This window comes from Octopus sinensis, linkage group LG1 (assembly GCF_006345805.1).
Source record: "Octopus sinensis linkage group LG1, ASM634580v1, whole genome shotgun sequence".
NCBI classification, from domain to species: domain Eukaryota; kingdom Metazoa; phylum Mollusca; class Cephalopoda; order Octopoda; family Octopodidae; genus Octopus; species Octopus sinensis.
Genome location: NC_042997.1, coordinates 89,253,071 through 89,275,322, shown reverse-complemented (window position 1 = coordinate 89,275,322; position 22,252 = coordinate 89,253,071). Strand labels below are relative to the sequence as shown.

At 34.2% G+C, this 22,252-nt stretch overlaps 1 protein-coding gene across 3 annotated transcripts in view; it reads left to right on the top strand.

The window, feature by feature from the left end:
* The window catches only part of LOC115208771 (microprocessor complex subunit DGCR8-like), a 72,283-nt gene that overhangs the window by 10,755 nt on the left and 39,276 nt on the right, over positions 1–22,252 (top strand). Inside the window, exons 1-5 of one of the 3 annotated variants that reach the window (XM_029777096.2) lie at positions 2,494–2,568; positions 9,036–9,381; positions 10,642–11,377; positions 11,923–12,065; positions 13,461–13,629. In XM_029777096.2, coding sequence (XP_029632956.1) covers positions 10,819–11,377; positions 11,923–12,065; positions 13,461–13,629 — 871 coding nt within the window. In that variant the 5' untranslated portion in view covers positions 2,494–2,568; positions 9,036–9,381; positions 10,642–10,818. Of the gene's footprint in view, positions 1–2,493; positions 2,569–9,035; positions 9,382–10,641; positions 11,378–11,922; positions 12,066–13,460; positions 13,630–22,252 lie in introns of those variants that run through there. The other 2 variants (XM_029777103.2, XM_036502687.1) reach the window with 2 other exon arrangements.

The window sequence follows — 22,252 nt, the reverse complement described above, 5'->3', positions numbered from 1 at the left end:
TTTTCTTTCTCCTTACTCTCAAATCTTTGATATTACTAAAAGCATAATAACTATATGTCTGTTCAATTTTCTATTGTGCTGTTTGAAAATTTGGTGTGAAGTAAAAATTTCTATGTAATAAATTCTTAAATAAGTTAATTAGGGATGCTGATAGTTTGAAAATATAACACCAACCTTTTCATGTTTCTTAATTTAAAAAAATAAAAATTATTATGCAAGTTTATGAATTATATTTAAACTGATTTCAATGTTTCTAGGATATGTATGATTGTTACTATTATGTATTCCACTCAATATATATTCAGAAGTATTATTTCTTTGAAGTTTCACATGGATGAAGATGCACAAATTATCTATTTTATGGTTTCTTGATGAAAATAGTTCAGCCGCATGTGCAAACTTGTTTATCTACATCAGGTTAAATTGGATCATTATCAATGAAGTAATCTCTCTTTTTTTTTTGTTCACTGAATCTCTAACATATATATATGTATATATATGTATATATATATATATATGTATATATATGTATATATATATATATATATATATATATATATATATATATTCACACATATACACAAACATAATGTAAATCTCAAAAAATTTTGCATTCCAGTTTCTGTTATTTGCACATGTTGATATAAATGCATGCAAACACTATTTTGTTAAACTAGTTATTGAGATTAAGATGAGCCATGCCAAATCATGTTTGATCTTAGTGATTTGTGATATTTGCCTTCTTACAGAAGTCTTACCCTATTAGCTATAGCCACTGTTAATTCCACTAACTATTAATGTAACTCTTAATTCATTGATGATCATGTAGCACGATGCTTATTTACTGATTATCATTGTTATTCAGGGTTGTACTTCGGCATCTGACGACCAGGGTACTCTATGCTTGAAGTGCATAGCGAAGTATGCTAGTAAGACTGATGACTTTTTGTCTCTGCTCTCAGACTTACTGGCGTGCGTATCGCCATTCACTGTTGTCATCTGGTCCGGCAGAGGCGAGGGCTGTCACACATTGCACTCTCCTCTTGACCATGGTCGAGCCGGGTAGATTCTGTTATAACCCACCCCTTGACTTTCTGGTCATGTAGGAGGTCGCAACACCTCAATTCTTGGACCTGGTGGCATCTCTGACTACATACTTGTTGTGGCCTTGTGTTTCTGTCTACTGCTAACATTTACTGCTGAGTGTCTGCCTTGGTTTAGTGAACATCTACATTGTGTATGATCATCAGAATCAGCATTTTTCATGGAATACTTCAAGTATTTTGATGCACTGCTTGTGATCCTGTACTGGAGTAAGTATAAATGCTTTGTGAGTCAATGTTTAGTTAGAGCAGATGTCATGGGGTCTATCATGTTTATATAATGTTAACAGATTTAATATTCTCGACCCCACTGTATCTGTAAAAATCTTTGTAAACATTTTTATTTATTTTTACTTCAGTTTTTTTTTTCATTTTAAGTCATTTTAATGTTTTATTTTAATTTCTTCAAAAATTTAGTTTGAGTTGTCATTTAATATTCTTCTTAGAGAAAATTAATTTTATAATGAGTAAAACATGAAAGCATTTTTAAATACCTCTCTTCCAAATTATGAGAAAAATCATAGAGATGCTAGCTGAACTGGTTAGTTTAGTGAATTGTGTTACCTAATGAAGTTAACTAAGCTTTACTTACTAACTTAATATCAATGCTTACTATCAGTATTTGAAAGGATTAATTTTCAGGCATTCTAATCTCAAATTAACCATTTTGATTCCAAGCTGCCTCTGGTTCACTAATATGAACCTTCCATCATAATTTCATTTAAGAAAATTTCCTAAGTTAGGTTTTAAGTATCTTAATAATGAAATTAGATATTTTACTAAACTCATTCAAATTTTTTTTATTTGTTTTCAAAATTAATTGAAACACATGGACAGTGTATTTCATTAGGAATATTATAACAAAACATTGGAATGATCTATTTGAGAACAGATCTGATTGCAACAAAATGATTGACATCTCTTTTGAGGAAAAAAAGTAATTTTAGTATTTTGAGGTGTTTTAAACATGTTAGAATTGTTTAATTGCTATTAAAGACAAACCAACACTGGCTAATACAATGAAATAGCTATTAAATATTAAAAGTGCTTGTGCATACACGTGTACACATTTGAATATTTGTCTTTTGAAATAGTCAAGCCTTTATAAAAACTTTACCTTTTTTTATAAAATCATAGGTAAAGCTAATCATTATATATAAATTCTTCTATATTGCATTATAAAGTTAAAGCAAGTTCAAGAAATATTGATATTGTTATGTACTAGCATTACATAACACTTCTTTATATTCTGTCATGGTAAACTGGGGTTTTGCTTAGATCATTTTCATCCTCAAAGTTGCTTTATAATTCTTTCCAAGAATTTGTAAAGTAGGAATTACAGTTGTTAGATCAGGAATGCATAAGAAGTCTTTCATTTTTATTTTTGCAGAAGTTCAGGAGTTACTTTAGCAAATTGACATAATTGGTTCACCACCAAAATTGGGTGATTTTTCAGTCAAACCAAGTGAGTTTGAATTTATACACTTTTAATATAGTCAATTTATTTAATTAGACTGCTTAATAATTTTGATAACCCTCTTTGCATAATGCAAAAAGGTTATAAAGCTAAAAAAAAAAAGAATAAATTTACAAAACTTGAAAACTTTACATTGGTATTTTTCAGAAAATGTAATAGTTCCACTGTAAAATGTTTGCTTGTTAATAACTTAAAATCTTGTCGAGCTACTCTTAAATTGGTTAATACATGTGTTAGAGATTGAACAAAAGCCTTGTAGCTGTTACAATTCTACATTTCTGCATATATTTTATATTTATGTCTTTTGGATTGAAATCATTATTTGATTGCATCTCACAAAATCAGAATGTTCTTACTCATCTGAGGATGACCAGAGAATATTCTGATTTAGCTATAACATGAAAGATGGGAATGTTTAAATTATTAGTGGTCATGTAGTTTGTGAATTTTAGTGGACAGTTTGTTTAGAAAAAATTTTTAGAATAAAATCAAAGCTAAAATCTTCTAAAAAGTAGAGTCAGTGATAACATCTCACATTTTTATAGAAGAATGATGGGCATGAATGTTTTGGGTTAAGGTTAGCTATTCTGCTATTATCTATAAACTAAAGCTGTGAGCCAAAGATAAATCTTTGGTGAATGATGTAAGGGCATAGTGGATTAAAATGCAAGCAATAATTATGAAATACTTGCAGAATGGAAGTACTTTTTTTTCTTTTTTTTTTTCTTGTTGAAGAAAAACACTCGGGATAAGAATATTTAACAAGTATTAATATCAAAAATCTGTAGTAGCTGTAAAGTTGTAATGAAATAATGTTAATATATTAGTTTGAAATAATATGGTTAAAGAATCAAATTTCTGGTGGATTTTTGAAATGGAATTTTAAAATGAAAATACAAAAGTTTGAGCAATACCTATGTAGGAGTTTATGTAAATGTTTAACATATCGTATTTAAATACTTTGCTGGTGTTAAAGTTCATTTACTCTGTTTTCAGATGTTTTCTGCTAGTAGATATATTTCGAAATAACCAAATCCTGTTTGGATATAAACTTTATTGGTATAACTTTATAAATACATCGACATTCCAAATATTTTTATGTTTCCCTTGTCAATATTGCACCATACATTCTAGACCACAAATGTTTTACTACAAAAACTCAAAAACAGCACATATAGCTACTCAGTATCCATATTATTGTATACCCTTTAATCTTTGTTGTCTCTTGTTCACAAGATATTTGGCAGGAGTATATTTCCTTCAAATAGCGAAAAAAAACAAAGTTATTTCTTTGATAATTTGTATAACAAATTATTGGGTAAAATGAATATGCCTTAAGTAAAATTTGTTTATTTGCAGAACTTGATGAGCTAACATATGATCAGATTGTTCTCAACTCTTTCGGTGATGTTAGCAAATAGATATTGAGTGAGATATACTTGTATACAATTCTAGTGTCTTTAATTGCACTTGTTATCTAAGAACTATATTCTCCACTTGTTCCTGCCTTGTCCAAGCATTTTTCTTCATCAATATGTATCCATCAAGTTCTTAGTATTTTCTAATTAATGATTTGTTTTCTATTTCTTTGTCTCCATTGTAATATTCACAATTATCAACCAACATTTCTTCAAATTCTTTGTTCTTTTGTAAATCCTAGGAAGACTTCCATAGACTGAAAATCTTAATCAATGTTAGAGACAAATTTTTAAGAATATTTGTTAAAATCTAAATATCACTTTGCCAGTCATTAGATATAACTATGGTGTTACATACCATTTCAAAGCCCTGTAGTTTTAGAGAGAGGGTTAGTTGATTACATCAATCCCAGTACTTGATTGATACTTTATGTTATCGACTCTGAAAGGATGAGTGGCAGAGTTGACTTCGGTGGTATGTGATCTGATAATGTGAAGAGCTGGGAGAAATGCTGCTATGCATTTTGTCCACTATACTAGCAATTCTGCTCACTCACTGCTTTATGGTGTAGTATATTAATAACTAAGGTTGGCCTTTAGTTGTCAGCAAAGCTTTTCTACCCTACTGAGATGTTCCTCAAAATCCTCTATGGAGGCAATACCCACACTGTCTCTAGTTTGTCTAAAGCTTCAGACTCATCTTTTATCAACAAAGACTTTGCAAGTAGCTTCCTGTGGTTAAACATTCTAGTAATATCATGACACAGAAATAAATTCTCTAACGATTACATCATAAAATTACTTACTATTTCACATTTTTAAGCTCAATTATTCCCAGTGACCCTTTCAGGAATATGTATTTTGACATGTAAGAAACATTGTTCATAGCAAAATATAAGTGACATCAATCTCTACAAGACCTATTTTAGTTAGATTAATTTTGCTTAAAATGCTCCCTCTTTCCTTCTCATTTTATGAGATAATAGCTATCTCATAAAACCCCCTTACACATACTATCCTAACTCTAGTTATAAATGTGCTTACCTTAACTCCAATTACTTTATTGCCTTAATATCATCCTTTCTAAACCCATATCTATATCAACAGAAACCTCTAATCTGCAGGCACATTTTTAGGTCCCTTACACAACTCTCAAAGATCACCTTGCTCATATCATGGATTGTATTCACCTCATCTTTTTACTTCATGCCACCATTTTCATTACACTTAGGTATAATACTTCTGACGACATAGTTATATGGCAAGAATATCGCTCTATTGTCAGTAAGTTTTTTGAAGTCCCCTCTATATCTTTATTATTTCTAGAAGCCAGCACAATAGAAGTCCATCATTGCATTTCATTCACCATCAACTCATAAAAAAAATATCACAACACGTAATTCATTCATTAGTTGCAGTGTTTGCATTGAATTAAATTCTAACATAAGCAGTCTCCACCACTATTGTTGAACTGGTGTTGGTAATGGAGCAATATTGCTTAGACGTCCATCTTTGATTGAAGTTAATAAGCAAACTCTTCAATTCTTGGATTAATTCTTACAATAAACATCAAGTTAGTTAAAGTAGGTCATGGAAGACTTAATACAAAATAGATAAGAGTTTTAGATAGAGGATTTCCAGTTTTCTGCATGTTGAGGTAGGTGTATTGTTTTAATTACCTCAGTCTGCCCTTGCTGGATATTGTTGCCACCCACTCCTTGTAATTAGGTGGTTAGCATGAAATACAGCATTCAACTCTAAAAAATATTTTAATTACCAAATTTTCCTGAACATAAAAAAGTAAAATAAATTATTAAAAATGATTGTAGGGCCATTTGAGTGTGTATAGTTCTCTTTTAACTTGTAACTTTTCTGCTTAGGTAGGTCTAATCACAAAGTAAATTTTGAAAAAGGACTGCTTAAACATTTAATAGTAAAAGAGAAGTCTGAATTAATATGGTGTTAGACTACCCTTTGAAAGGGTCAACAGTTCATCTGTCATCAGTGCCATGCAGCAATCATGGCTAAGATTCTTAACTCAGATCATATGACTATTGTAAACATCTACAGTAGGAACATTTGACCTTTGTAAGGAACGCTATTTATGAGTTGTTTTGTATTAGGTTATGTCTGATTGAGCAGATGTATGATGAAGTGTTCCAGCCATGACCATCTTCTGTTTTTATATAAAGGACTATATTGTCCACATTATCCTTTATTTTAGACATCATATAAGATTTGAAGGAGATTTGGCTGCTGTAGCCAAGCAGTTCCCTTACTGGGTCAGCTGTTATTTCTAGCTGGTCAAGTGACTCTGTAGAGGCTTGTGTCGCAGTAAAGTGGTTGGTAAGCAGAAAATATTAATAAAATCTCTGGATATTTGCTGAATTATTCTAAACGAAATATCAGGACTTTGTACCATAGTGTTAAAATTAACCTAATACACAGTGATAAACATTGAAAAATCTGTATTGATAATTTACAAAGAACTTAGTGAGGTCTTTGAACAATTAAAATATTTGTATGTATTGTAAAGTTATTTCTTTAGTCTGAAGTTGTCAGAATAACATTTCATTTAAGGTTATTTAAATAAAGAACAAAAAAAATTTTTTAATCTAGTTCTACATTTGTTATTAAGGATAATATATCAAATTTACAGGTTGATAACATTCAGTAGCATCTCCAATTTAGCAAAACTTAAATTACAGTAAAATAAAATTGGTAGTTTTTAGTAGATTACTTCAGTTACTCTTTTCATTGATATTATGTCTTTTTTTAATTTTTTTTATTTAGTTTGTTTTTCATTTTCAAAATCTACAGTTTTTTTTTTTTTAAGTACTCACTACCCCACCAATAGAAAAGACAATCCTGCAGTTAGGTAGAATAAGGAAAATGTTTTAGGTATGTTTATATACGATGGTGACGTTGATGATAATGAAGCATTTTATAGATTTTTATTTTATAGTGATAAGGCAATCTTGTGCAACTTGTGGCCTGCAGGAGTTTCTGAATGGCATGCCTAATAAAAATTTACCTTGAATTTTTTAGTTGTATGGCCTACCAGATGATGAGCCATGTTTCATGCAGCCTGCTTCTCGAAAATGTTGCCCATGCCTGTTTTAAGGGTTAAATTATGTTGCTAGTATTGATTTTGATAGATTACAAGAGAAGGGTATTTTTGATACCTCAACTTTTGTGATATCATACGGTAGTAGTGATTATAGTGAAATATCACTGTCACACTGCTGTTTGAAATAGTCTGTTCATGCAACTTCGATTATTATTTTTTTTTTTTAGATAATAACATTTAGTGACATCATTATTATTTCTGTACAATATTTGATCCACATTTTTATCAAAATTGCTGGTAGATTGTCAAAGTAACATTTTGCTGTAGTAAGTGCTTTTCAATTTCATCATCTTTCATCTACTTGAATGAGTCTTCTTGAGGACTCCTCCAATGAGTCTTCTTACAGCCAAATTTTCTTCCTGATGCCAGCTTTTTAGCTTTCTTGTTTACAAATAAGATACTTGATTCACATCTTCCCATGTTGAATCAGTGTTACTGGACTCTTAAGTCCTGTGAGAGATAAATGTCATCTCTGTTGAAGTGGTGTCAATGCAAAGATACAGGTGGACAAATGCATGTATGCAGGCATACACACACAATATATGTGACAATTTTCCATATAGTTTGTCTATCAAATTTCACTCACAAGGTTTTGGTCAACCTGAACTCATGTGGTTGCGAAGCAATCTTCTAGGACCACACAGTCATGCCTGCATCTATTAATAGAGTTTAGAAAGCTGATTTATAGAAAAAAATTACCCTAGTATTTGAGTTTAGCTATGGAGGGGACTGTTTTAATTTTTTATTTGGTGAATCAAGTTTACACAATATCTAGGTATGCAGTTGGCTATAAATTTTTCCATTGTCTACTTGGAAAAAAAGGGCCTATAAACTTTATGAGTAAATGTTTATCCTCTGTCATGTTAATCATGACACTGTAACTGAAGAATAGAAGTTTTTCTTTAATTTACAAACAAAATCATTTTAAGCATTACTCATTGGTTCATTGTTAATGTAGGGTTGTGATTAAAAAGGGAAAATCAGTATGTAAGCTAAAATTCCTTCAGTTTATTTTATTTAAGCATGGAGAAAGCTCTTGCTTGGTATCTTATCTCACTGATCGAATTTAATAAGTTTGTACTGTTTAATATCTGTTTTTCATGCCTTAATCAGAAGAAAATTGTAGAAGAACTTTAATGGCTGGATGCTTTTCCTGTTGCCAACCTTTTATTCAAGAAGCATTTGAAAATGGCTACTGGACAATTTGTGGACAGGAAATGTCACTAGTTGTAACCCAACCAGAAATGATGTCACTGGTTGTTGCTGAGCCACAAATGGTGACATCACAAGTTATAACTCAGCATAGTTTTGTAAATGTTCATACAGACACACATGACTGACAAGCTTCTTTCAGTTACCATTTACCAAATTCCCTCACAAGGTTATTGCTTGGCTTGAGGTTGTAGTAGAATAAATACACTTGCTCAAGGTGTCATGTGGATTTTGCAATTGATGTGCAGTTTTGTTATTTACTTTCCAAAAAGGCAATGATACTCAGATATATTGCTGCCATTTGGATTGGTGAAAGTCCTGAATATTGTATAGATTTTACAGAATTTTCACTCTTTGATATGAAGTAGATGCAAAGGTAGCTGAATGTTCTGGAAATTTGGTGGAAAACTGGGAAATATATTAACTTTGAGGTTAGGGTATATCTGTTTAACAATTTGCTTTTTTAATATTTAGTAAGGTAATAGTATTTTTTAAAACTTATACCTGGTATTTTGGAGGAGCTATAGCTTGTTAGGTTGAAAATTGGTAATAAGTACCATCACTGTGTTGACTTCATTTCACAAACTAAATTTTGCTGTTATTACCCCCTTGCATTGCGGTTTCTACTTTTCCACATTCAATTTTACAGCATTTGAGGTGCTTCTAATCCTACAGTGCTACTCTTTAATTTTTAGGCAGAAATTTCTCTTAACCGTTTTCTTCCTGTGGACCAGTAACATATGAACTCAGAGGAAAAGAAAAGCCAATTAAGATATTTGCGAAATGATACCAACATTGCATGTAGCTTTCTCCTAGTTACCAGGACAAAGTGTGGAATAATAATTGCGGCTACTTTTAATAGTTGCCATTTGTTAAAACCCCAGAGACTGGTGGCTTGGTTACATTTAACAAATGCCAAGCAATGGCTTCTTAGGTTTTAACAGTACTTTACAACTGCAGAACTGAAAGTATAATAGACTGCGAGTCACCTGCTATGAAGTCTCCCTATTCCAAAACTCCTGACCCTTGTTCCTGCTCAAGGTAAGTATTGAGGTGGTCCTCAAGGATGGATGGGTTGACTAACTGCTCCATCTTTCACAATATCTCTTTCTTACTCTGCTACTTATTAATTTCTTTCTTTTTGTCCGTATCTAACTAGTTGCTCCCTATTCCTTTTAAATGTATTCATGAAATAGGCAATGCTAATAGACTCATCACCTCAGATCTTGTTAGAATTGGAAAAGTAAGAAACCCCTTCCTTTCTCCTCAGTTTCAATATTTTTTCTTAACGGACCTTGACCTTCACCTTTACATTAAGGTAAAAATAAAGATAAATAAGTACAGGATCACATGCAGCTTTATTGTTGTTGTTCTTGTTATACCTTTTTAAGGTTTGGCCTGTTTTTTTAGAATTACTTGTTTTTAAAAACTAATGCTTCCTACATTTACTAGCATTTGCTGTTGTGTTTGTTTGTTTGTGTATGTGTGTGTATGTCATATGTATATATGCATACGTACATAGATGATAGAGTTTACAATTTTTGTTAAATGAAGAGATGAGCAAAAAAGCCTTAAAGGTTCATTTTAGAACCCTAATATTCATTTCTTTAAGAATTTTCTCAAATAAAGTCTTCAAAAGTGACTTAGGAAAAATATTCAAGGTAATCTCTCTCTCTCTCTTTCTCTCTCTCTTGTGCGTGTGTGTGTGGAAGTGGATTTGTGTGCACACACAAAACCATTCATTTTTTTTTATATATCCTTTGATACACCTAATTCTCAAAAATACAAGAATTAAACCTTTAAGTAGAAATATCAGATCCTGGTTGTGTTGAGTGACTTAACTTTCTCATTGCTTTGGAGTCTCCCATCATGTGTTCATCCTTTATTGAATATTGGCTTCCATTGAATTCCAGTATTAATAATGTAAGATGTTGGTGTCATTTACTTAAAGAAGCCTGTTATTAGAAATGAAGTGTTAGTATGAAACTTGTTTTTCAAAACCTTTTTCATTTATTCATTTATTTATTTTTGTAAAAATGGTTTTCTGCTATTTATACAATAACTTTTAAGGCTGTCACATGAATTGCTGCTCAAAATACAAATATCTACTGAATTTTTTATTTTGTCACCTAATTTTTAAAAACATTTGTATTTGTATTCAATAAAATTGTTTTTATTATTTTGATATAATTTTTTCCAAAAGAAATTTACAGTTTTATTTATTGTAATCAATCCTTCACATGCTTTCTATAGGTAGTTTCATGTGTGGTAAGGCTAATGTAAGGGCATCTCTCTTTCCAGATGAGGCTTAATTTCTTTGACTAGTTAGCAAGAGAGAGGTGGCTGAGCAGGTCTGTCCGGTTAACAGTCCAGCTCTTTAGAAAAGAAGCTGATAGTCAAGCTTGGCTCTTTTATAGCACAGGTCCACAGCTCTGGCTTTAAGCTGTCTCATACCTTCAACAAAAGTGATAGACTGCAATGGAAGTCCCTGGATCTCCATGCAATGCAGATGACGATGAAGCACAAAACAGCAATGATGAAAACTGTCAGAACCACATACTGCCACCATCAACGCAAACGTCCAATCTAACTAATAATAAAAGGTTGTACTTTGACAGTGATGATGGTAGAAAAAACGACATAGACTATGGCTGCACTCCTGAAAAACGTCCACTAATTATGGCCCCTGTTTCTAGTGTTATTACCTGTGTTGAATCCTATTTAGACTGTGATCGAGAATCTAGACTTCCTAGTGGAGAACATTCTGCACAAACTTCTCATGTGTTTGAAATCATAGATGATATTGAACTGGATGATGATGGACTGGGTACTGATCTGAGTGCTCGGAGTTATATTTCAAACGGCCGGGAATCACTTGATCTTTCTAGTGACGATGATGATGAAGAATACTTGGATGATAATGAGGTCTATGCATGGCTGGAAGAGGGGGTTGACTCCCGCAAGTCTGGATCAGATGGAGAAACAAAAGATGACGGATCGCAGGGGCCAATTGAAGTACAAAAGATTGTTTTAAAAGGTAAACTATTATTATTCTTTTTTTTTCTTTTTCTTTTTTTTACTTTGAAGTGTCTTTCATCCCCATAAGAAAATTTTATAATTTTTATTATTTCTTATCTATTATCTTATAACTGCATTTCCTTTTGAATTACACAACTTTCTTTCAACATCTGCTATGATATCAGATACATGAAAAACTTAGACAATTTTATTCATCATTATTCCTAATTATGAGATCATTGAACTAAAAAGGTTGCTTTTTATATGTATAAACCTATTTACTTTTTAAAGAACCTGCTCTGATTAAAAAAAAAGTTGTGTAAAATTTCTTCTGATTAATACAATCAGAATTTACTAGCTACAACTATAGTTAATTATTTTAATTACAAATATCATGTGAAATTAACATTAATATTATATTGTATTTAGAACAAAATTTGGTTAATGATTTTATACTGAATTTTAGAATCTATTCAGTTTATACCTGTATCAAACTGAACAGATTTATGTCAATATTATTTAACAATGCTTTTTCTTTTATATAAATAAAATATATTGTTTCAGAGAGGGGCCATGATCCATTTGACATTCTACCAGAAGGCTGGATAATAGTAACTCATAATAGTGGCATGCCAGTTTATTTGCATAAAGAATCAAGAGTATGTACTCTCTCCAAACCATACTTCTTGGGACCTGGTAGTGCCAGAGTAAGTATATATACATACATATATACATTTTATTTTTGCAGCCTTTTATGGCTTATTACTTAATTTGGCTTCATACAATTTTGTGTTTTTTTTTTTAAAATAAAAACAAAACTTTCTTGTAAGAGGCAAATAGCATTACTTTTATATAAATTTCAATTTATTAATATTATACTCTTTTAAAGGTGCTGAACTGGCAGAATTGTAAGCATGCCAAGCAAAATGTCTAAGTCGCATTTCGTCTGTCTATACATTCCGAGTTCAAATTCCTCTTGAGGTCAGTAAAATAGTACCAGTTGAGTACTGGATTCGATGCAGTTGGCTTACTCCCTGCCCTGCAGTTGCTAGCCTTGTGCCAAAATTTGAAACCAATACTGTACTCTTCTAAGTATGGTTAGTACACTGGTTTTGACTTTTTATGTAGCAAGTTGTCTAAGACATAAGGCAATTACTGTTTACTTTTGGGGTTCTCTTGGAAAGAAAAGGTGTAGAGGAATTGTAAAATGTTTTTATGTTATTTATATGGATGAGGTACTATGGATAAAAAGAAATCTTAAAAAATTTGATGCTAAAAAGATGTTATGCTGTATGATAGGAATGGAATAATATTGGCTAGTATAAGGACAAAAGGTCGTGGAGACAACACAGAACTGTTTTGACAGTGCTAAAATCATAAGGCTTTCAAAATAGGTGTTAGTGTTGTAGCTATTCATGAGCAACTTTCAGCAAATAATTTTGTTTAGAGCACAAAGAGTTTGAACTCATGCACTTACTGCCATGTATCTATCTACATTTTTTGTGATAATTACACATTAAAAAAGACTAATTGTATATTTGAAAACATACTGCAGGACTTGGGCTTTGTTCTTGGTCAGAGTAGATGGTACTACTTGTTTCAATGTTTCCACCTTGTCAGTGGGTTAGTATTTACAAATGATGTTATTGTGAAAAGGGTTCAGTCATTTTGGTCACATATCTGAATGGCTCCTATTTAATCCTTTAGCCTAACTTAGCAAAACATATATCTACTTGTTTCAGCCCCTGGAACTGAAAAAAAGGTTATATTGCTATTCAAGTGTTTAGAAACACATTAAATTATAAAAGCTTATGCTGTTACAGTATGCAACAATATACCAGATATATTGTTGTATACTGCAACATCAAAAAGCCTTGATACCCTGTGGAAAATGAATCTTTAAAAGAAAACAGTGTAATGATCCTAGAATAGTTACTGGCAATCATTTCAGTTGATTGTTTAACCCTTTAGCATTTAAACCATCCATAACTGACTCAAATATTCTACCTGTTTTATGTTCAAACCTGCCAGTGTTATTCTAAAAATAAACAATCACAAGATCAAAATTTCTTCACTTTTGTATTTTGTTTCTATTTTGCTAGAAACATGACATTCCTGTAAGTGCAATTCCTTGTCTTCATTATTCCCGTGAATTGGAGAAAGAATGTCAGCGAGGTAATCTTAAAGATCTTGAACCCTTAACTATCACTGAAGAACTTGAATGTACAGATAACCAAAATTCTGAACCAGCTGAAAATAATGATGAATCAGGTGAGCTTTTCTCTTCAATTCAGAACACTGGCTCAGCTGTGTATCTTACATATCTGACGTTTTTTTTTTTTACTCTTTTAGCTCCTACCACATTTTTCTTTCCAGTTCCACAAACCCAGATAACAGAACAAGCAATCTTCAACTTCTCTGTCCAAAGCAAATTAGGGCATTCACCTATAACACCTTCATACACCTAATGAAAACTTTTTAAAATAATGTGAAATTTTTTCTTGAATATATTAATTTTTTAATGACATTTTTAGTAAAATGTTATGCAAACAAATAAAAAATAAAATAAAAAATCTTCATGGCAAAAGAGGAAACCTGTCCCATAAAATTCTAAAAGTATGACTTTCTGAGGTGGAAAGACTAGGTGTACTGTTCAGTTTGGTGTTTCACAATATGGTTAATGAGAGGTGGATATGAATGAGTAGGAAGTTAATAAGTGCATTTGTCAAAAAGAAAACAAGCCACAATGATAGAGGGGTATAGCATTTGTTATCATCAGTGCTCTAGTTTGATACCGCATATATGAAGGGTAGGGTGGGTGAAGTTTTGGGTCATCCCATAAATAATGCGGTTTTTTTATACTTCTTTTATTATTGAAAATTAAGATAAACAAAGTAGATCTCCCTTGTTGATGTTTGGTTTGGGTTTAAAGTTCAACATGGACTAAACCTTTCATATCCCACCAAATAGATAACAATACTTTACATGGGTGAAGACTTTCTTTAGCATGGAGTGTCAGTGTTTCTTTCTCTACCCACTGTCTTTGGTGCTTGACATTTTTATAGAGAACCCATTTCTCATCACCAGTCACTATTTGGTCCAAAAAAGGTTCATTCGTGAGATGTGACAGCAAAAAGAGCATACATTCACTCTCTACATGCGATTAGACTTGTAAAGTTTGTGAGGAACCCGTTGACCCTATTTGGTGACTTTTCCAATAGTACACAGGTGTCAATGAATGGTTGAATGACCAGATCCAAGCATCTCTGCTAGTTCCTCAATAGTTACGATTGAATTTTGTGCCACTGTATTTGCAGGATGTCCTTTCTGAGTTCTAGAGATCTTCCAGGACAAGGTTCATCTTCTAGGCTGTAGTCCGGCTCGGAATTTCTGGAACCACCATTGACATTGGCTTATGCTTATTGTCCAATCTCCATATGTTACATTAATATTCCTTGCACTTTCCATTTTGTTGTTACCTTTATTGAATTCTTATGAGCAAAATATGCTGAATATGCTCCTTTGTCACTTCCATTTTAGCTTTGAAAAAATAACTGTTAAAATCGAACTGCACTCTTCAAAACTTGCACTAAGAAAAAGTACAAGGTAAAATTACTACCTGCTTTTATAGCAAGTTGATGCAGGTAGTTTACCCCATCTCCCTCTGACTTTTAGTTCATGCAATTGATAAAAAACACATTATTTATGGGATAACCCAATACAACAAGCATTATTTTAAGACCACTTTTTTCTACTAAAATATGTTAGCTTTGTGAATCCCATGATGTTCTTCTTTATTTTGCTATATCTTCTACATCCTCCCACCACCAAACACCTTACCCTAATTTCCTCTGCTATCATTAGCTATATTTTTCTTGGTCATTTCTTTCCTTTACTTCTTTCCACATGTATTTCCATCACTCTTCTCGCTAAGTCACCTTCATCCTTCCTCAGTACGTAACCCAGCCATTTTATCCTGTTTCACTTCACAACACCCATCTCTCACTCCTATAAATTAAAGCATTTTTCACTCAGGCAGTGTATATCTCTCCCATCAGTTTCAGCAATACTCCCCTCATTAGTATGTTACTCAACTCTAGCTACCATTGCTAAGTTCAGTCTACTTTCTCCATTCAGTGTCTCCTAGGTAACTAAATGGTATCCTACCTTTCATCTTCATGCTGTTTCTAAGACCTAGTTCAACATGCTCTCCATTTGCAGCTGCTTGCATACATTCCTTAATGTACCAACTTATGTAACTGCCACATAAGTAAATAACACTTTCACACCACATTTTTTATGAACCCAGCTAGTGCATGTTGTACATTTAAAACAGCTTACTCTGACATGCTTCTTGTACATGGCACCTTTCCTGTTATTTTCACCTAACCATATGCTTTGCCTTTCTCTATCAGCTTCATCTTTCATTTGCCTTTATCTATTCACTTACTTCTTCAGTCTACCCACACTCTCCTTTGTTAACATCAAATCATCAGTGTACAGCAACCTCCATGAAAAACTTTCCTTTACATTTCTTGCCAGAACTTACATTGCAATTATAAATAGTAGTGGGCTTAATACTGCTGTCCACCATCTTTACAGTTGTACAAGCTCTCTAATACATCATCACCAATACTCTAACTATTCTTCCACTCTTTCTCAGAGTCCATCTTGTCACTTCATGAGAAATCTTATTGAGAGTTTTCTCTTTATCAACAAACTCAATAAACAATTTTTTCCTGTTTCTCTCGTACTTCTCCTGCAACTGTCTTACAGTAGAAAATTATAGTTGTTCGTCTTTATGTCATAAATCCAAGCTGCATCTTAACTTCTTCCATGTCCTCTTCTCAAACACACTTTAGAATTCCTTCATTCCATGCTTCAGTAATATAATTATTCTCTACAAACCACAGTCCAGAGAATCATTTCCCCCCTTGTGCAGTGGAATGAAAATACTTAACTCTCAATACACTGCAATACTGTGTTCATTCACCACCAGCCTAAAGCTCCCTGTTATTTTCTTGACACCTTTCCTTTCTATTACTTTTAACCCTCTAGCATTTAAACTGGCTATATCCAGCCCAAATATTCTACATGTTTATGCTCAAACTGGCCAGATTTGGCCTCTCACATCTACTTTACAATGTCATACTAAAAATATACAATCACATCTTCAAAATTTCAAAGCTATGAGATAATTTGTGATTAATTCAAAACAATGTGAATAAATAACCATCACATTTGGCAGAATAATCTGAATGCTAAAAGATTAATATATATATCTCTTCAACTTTTGTTGGCTCTCTTGCTTTACAAACCTACATTTTTTTATTGCTTCTTCATCTTTCTCAGTTATCACCTTTGCTGGCCCTTAGAACCAGACTGCTCTCTATGTTACTATCTCATTTATTCTCTACATTTAACAACCTCTCTATATCTCTACCATCTTCCTTTAATTCAGTTTGGATCCACAACAATTTATTTGAAGTTCATCCTTTAAGCAACTCACTTCTTTCATATCACATCTCCTTTGTTAATTGCTTTGCAATCTTAAACATCTCTTATTGATTCTCCTCTGAATCTATATAGTTTCTGAACATTCTCCTGTGTACATTCTGTCTGTGCGCTTGCTCCCCACTTTGTTTACAACCATATAGGCTGGCTTGGAACTTCCATTGCTGCCTCTTTTGCTATCATACTCCTTACCCTCTGTAATTTTTTTCATCATCATCATCGTTTGAAGTCTGCTTTCCATGCTGGAATAGGTTGGATAGGTTGACATGGAGCCAGCCAGCTGTCCAAACTCCAGTTGTTCGTTTCGGCATGGTCTCTGTACTGGATGCCCTTCCTAATGCCAACCACTGAACAGTGTTTGCTGGGTGCTTATTACATGTCACCAGCATGGGTGCATTTAGGCAGCACTGGCACAGGTGCTTTTTATGTTGCACCGGCACCTGAAAGGACAAGCCTTTATGTGTGGAAGACAGTGATCTTAACTTGACATGTCTTATCAAGTACAGCAAATCGCTACACCTGTCATTTCCTCAGTGAGGCCTAGTGTCCAATGATCCTTTCTCACTACTTTGTCTCATTCACCACTCCTCTTTTCAATTTCCTTCTTCAATCCCCCTATTTCCAAGTGTCTTGGTGTTCCTCTTGTCCATCTATATACACATCACCAACAGCTTGATCTGTCCGTAACTTCCAACGAGTTTCATGTTAAGCCTTATCCTCTACAACATTCCACATCTCTCTTAGAATATCAATCTGCATGCCTTCAGTCATGGTATTTCATTCAATGAATTCTCTTCACACCTGTCACTCTCAGGTTATAGATAGTAATAATTTCTTGATTATTTGTGTTGTTGAAGGATACATGACTCTCATAAGAGGCCGTTTTTGAGGTCTATTTAGGGAATTAGTGCAGATTTGGTATGAAGTTGCATGTAGGCAATGCTTGAATGCAAGAAGTTTGGGAAGAATGAAGGGTGGTATCATCTGCATTGTTGACAACATTCAGGCATTGATATATAGGAAGAAGAGTGAGGGAGACAAAGCTGAACCCTGGAGCACAGCAGAATTGTTAATGTGTGGATCAGAGAGTTCCATCAGCACATAGTGTGAACTGGCAGGAAGCTACTGATTGAAGAATGAGTTACAGATGGACAGTTTTACCTGGAGATTTGTATGCTAGACACTGTCAAAAGATTTGATGCCAAGGGTAGCAATGTTGTTTTTATCAAATTTCTTTTAGTAGAGCTGGCTTTATGAAAGCTATACTGGTGGTGATTAAGGAGGGAAAAGATTCCAAGTGGGGGTGAATGTTATTGTTTATGATTTTCTTTATCACCATTGAAATATTGGAAGTAACTGTGATAGGACAACAGTTGGCAGGGTCAGAGGAATTATTATCTTGAGAACATAACGCTGTTGTATGTTTCATATTAGGAGATCTGAAGGAATCGTTTGATTGGAGTGGAAAAGACATTGTTAGGACCAATATTTATAACCTTAGTTTGTGCAACCACAAATGCTTTCATATTTAGTGTACGTCTATGTGGTAGTGAGTCTGTAAAAGTGGAAAGGGGTAGTTTTCAAAAAGATTTACCTCGTGTGTGCAATCTGGAGTTACATGTATTGTAGACAGTAAATGTTGAGGCTTTCTCCACTGGAATACTGTTTATAGAACTATCATGACTGAAAAGTAGAAGAACAGATTCTACAAAATCATTAAAGATCTCTTGGTAAGGGACCTAAAATAATTATTGTAGTTGGGTAGATGGGAGAGATTGCTGGTTGTATACTGCATAGAGACTTCCTTTGTAGTTTGGGTGATGGTGTTGCTGGAGGGTATAAGTTGTCTAGTTCATAGTGGTGGGTAGTTTAAGTATTGTTGGTTACATTCTTAATCTGAACTATATAGCACTGCATTGAGTGAACTACTTAGTGTAGTATTTGAGGTTGTGAATTTTGATTTTGATTGTGTGTGGGGCATTCCTGAGAGGTTGGTTTCAGTCACTTACCTAGCTGTTTTTGATGAATCATGGGTAAAGCATGTGGGCTATCAAGGCTAGTTAGTATAGAACTGGCAGAGCATTAACCAATCAGCTGACATGAAATACCATAAAGTTTGTTAGGGCAGGGTGTATGTTGTGTGTGTGTGTGTGTGTGTGGTTGGTAATCACAATATAGCATTACTCGGACAACTTAGTAAATGCAGAAATGATGATGAGTTGATAGAAGTTATTTTGGAGATGAGAAAGAGATCAAGAGTGTTTGATATGTCAGTTTCTTCAGTGGAAAATGTGAGTTGAGAATGCTACAAGTTAATATAAGTGAATTGAGTTTCTGCCCTGGCAGCATTAGTGTGGGAGGAGAGTCAAGAATTGTGAATGTTAAAGATGATGACTTGAGAGAGAGGGTGAGGTTAGATAGATGTCCTTGATACAAGAAAATATAGTCAAGAAATTGGTAGCTGAAGGAGTTTAGAGAGCACTAGAGGAAGCAAATGTATTTGGAGATGTGGTGGAGGGAGACACTTTGAACCAGAGTTCATGGAAGGTTTTGTTACTGATATCCAGATTACATATGTGTAAACACCACCTTTCAGAGTGAAGTCTGAATACAGATTATAGGGTGTTACTTTAACATGTGGTCTATTGCAGTATCTGTAGTCTGTGCTGTGAAATGATCCAAGCTAGGTTAGGGTTAGACTGCATGCTAAAGTGTAAATTACCAGATAGATTGCATGTTAAAGTAGCACCAATTATAGACTGAACGCATCCTTGATCCAGAGATATAGAGAAAGGTTGAGGTATTTGTGTCTTGAAGAGGAGTATGATGTGTAGTTTGCATGGTGGTAAGAGGTGATATGTGGATCTATGCTGGCTTAGTATCTACAGATGTTAAGGTGAAATGTCTTGAGAGTTCATTTTTATCTCTGACATCTAGAGAATTGAAAAGGCTATTGGTGTCTCATGAAGTAATGATAATTCCTGCTGGGATGAAGGATTCCAACAGAGTGAACTTCATTCACAAAATGTATGATTCAAAAAAGAAATAATTGGCTGAGTTTGATTTGTTCTTTGCTCTCAGCTTAATCCACAATACCACATGCTTGTTTCATATCGTCATCATCATTTAACATCCATTGTCCATGCTGGCTTGGGTTGGATAGTTTGACCAGGGCTGGTAAGTTGAGGGGCTGCACCAGGCCCCAGTCTGATCTGACATGGTTTCTACAGTTGGATCCCTTTTCTAATGCCAACAACTCTGAGAGTGTAATGGGTGCTTTTGTCTGCCACCAACATGGGTACCAATTACATGACACCAGTATCTGCCACGACTACAATTTCTCTTGGTTTGATGGAGCTTCTTCTCAAGCACAGTATATTGCCAAAAGTCTCTGTTATTTGTCATAGCCTCTGTGAGGCCCAATGCTCGGAAGGTGTTTTTATGTGCCTCCAGCACAGATGCTAGTTACATGGCACCAGCATCAACCATGTAGCCTGTGTGAGGCCCAATGCCCAAAAGGTGCTTTTTACGTTCCACTGGCATGGGTGCCAGTTACATGATGCCAACAACCGCCACAACCATGATTTCTCTTGGGTTGACTGGTCTTCTCAAGCATGGCATATATTTATCAGCATATATTTATCGTTTTTGAAATTTGAATAAATTTTACCACTTTTCAGACACAACAATGGAAAGAGCCAAGCAGAAAAAAAAAAAGAAAATTTATTTGAAAACCCAAAATCTAAACTAACAACACACAGATAGGTGATATGTATAACAAATCAACATTTTTTGACATGATGCTGGTAGAAAAATAGGATTCTCATATTAAAGGTTAGTCATGGCTATATAGTTAAGGAATTCACTTCACAATCTGTGGTTCTGGATTTTATCCTCTGCACAACCTTGGGCTTACCAATACTTTGTGAATGCAGTTTGGTAGATGGGAACTGTGCAGAAGCTTATCATATATCATCAGAATCATTTAACATCTGTCTTCCATACTGGTATGGGTTGGACAGTTTCACAGGAGCTGACAAACTTGAGGAGTTTGCCAAGCTCTACTGTCTGATTTGGTATGGTTTCTACAGTTGAATGCCCTTCCTAATGCCAGCCACTTCACAGAATGTATTGGGTGTGTTTTATGTGGCACCAGCACCATATGTACACTGAACTGTAAAAGAAATGCGAGATGTGTGTGACTGAAATATGTTTTAATTTCATTAGGTCAGAGATAAATTTTGATAAATCTGATAAAGTCAATTTCTTGGATGCACTTTGACCACAGTCTATAGGTTGTTGTCATGTGTTCTGGTAGTGGGCGGATCCAGCACATCAAGATTGTAGGGCATGACATGTTTAATACTGTGTATGCCTTCCCTGGGTGTTCAAAACGGCCATACACCATTGGTACATGGAGTGCATGGGTTGGTTCATAAAAGCCATTGCTACCTATGCCCACACCCTGAGGAAAGCTGCCTCCAGTTCCACACGAGTTGTCAGCCTTGGGACCACCTGGTTCAGCTATCTCTGAATTTCATCCCACAGGTGTTCAATTGGCAGGCTGAGAGCTGGCCACAACATGGTTCTGATGTGCTGATGTAGGAAGTCCATGGTGACCCTGGCCGTATGGGAAAGAGCATTGTCCTGCTGAAACACATGGCTTTGGTGACATGCAGAAAAGGGCACGATGTGAGGTCTTAGGATCTGGTCAACGTAGCACTGTGCTGTGATGCCATAACAATGACAATGACAGCAACCACCACCACTACCGCCATCATCATTATTTAATGTCTGTTCTCTATACTGGCAAGGGTTGGATGGTTTGACAATAGTTGGCCAGCTGAAGAGCTGCCCAGGTTCTATGTGTTTGTTTTTGATTGGTTTCTGTGGATGGATGCCCTTCCTAGCATTGGCCACTTTACAGAGTGTACTGGATGCTTTTAACCTGACGCCAGCCATGGTCCTTTTAAGTGGAACTGGCACAGGTACTTTTACACAGCACTAGCACAGGTGATTTTACATTGCACCAGCACCCATGAGTCTGCAAAACTAGGATCTCTCAGCTGAGAGAGAGACATAGAGAACAAGCCTGTATGCATTAATGGCCATGATTTCACTTAGCTTGACGTGTCTTCTTGTTTATTATTATGTAGCTGTTTTCATATTCCACTGCCATTTGCATTATAGACTGATGACACACACATAACATAGATGGGCTATATGTGTGTGTAAGTAGATGTGTAAACACATGACCACGCACACACGGTGAAAGCATTTTTTGTAAAATGTCCTGTTCTATTATTAAAATTGGTACTGCTGTACAATCACTATTACTATCAAAATCAACCACAAGGATATACGTCTTAAGTTTTTCATT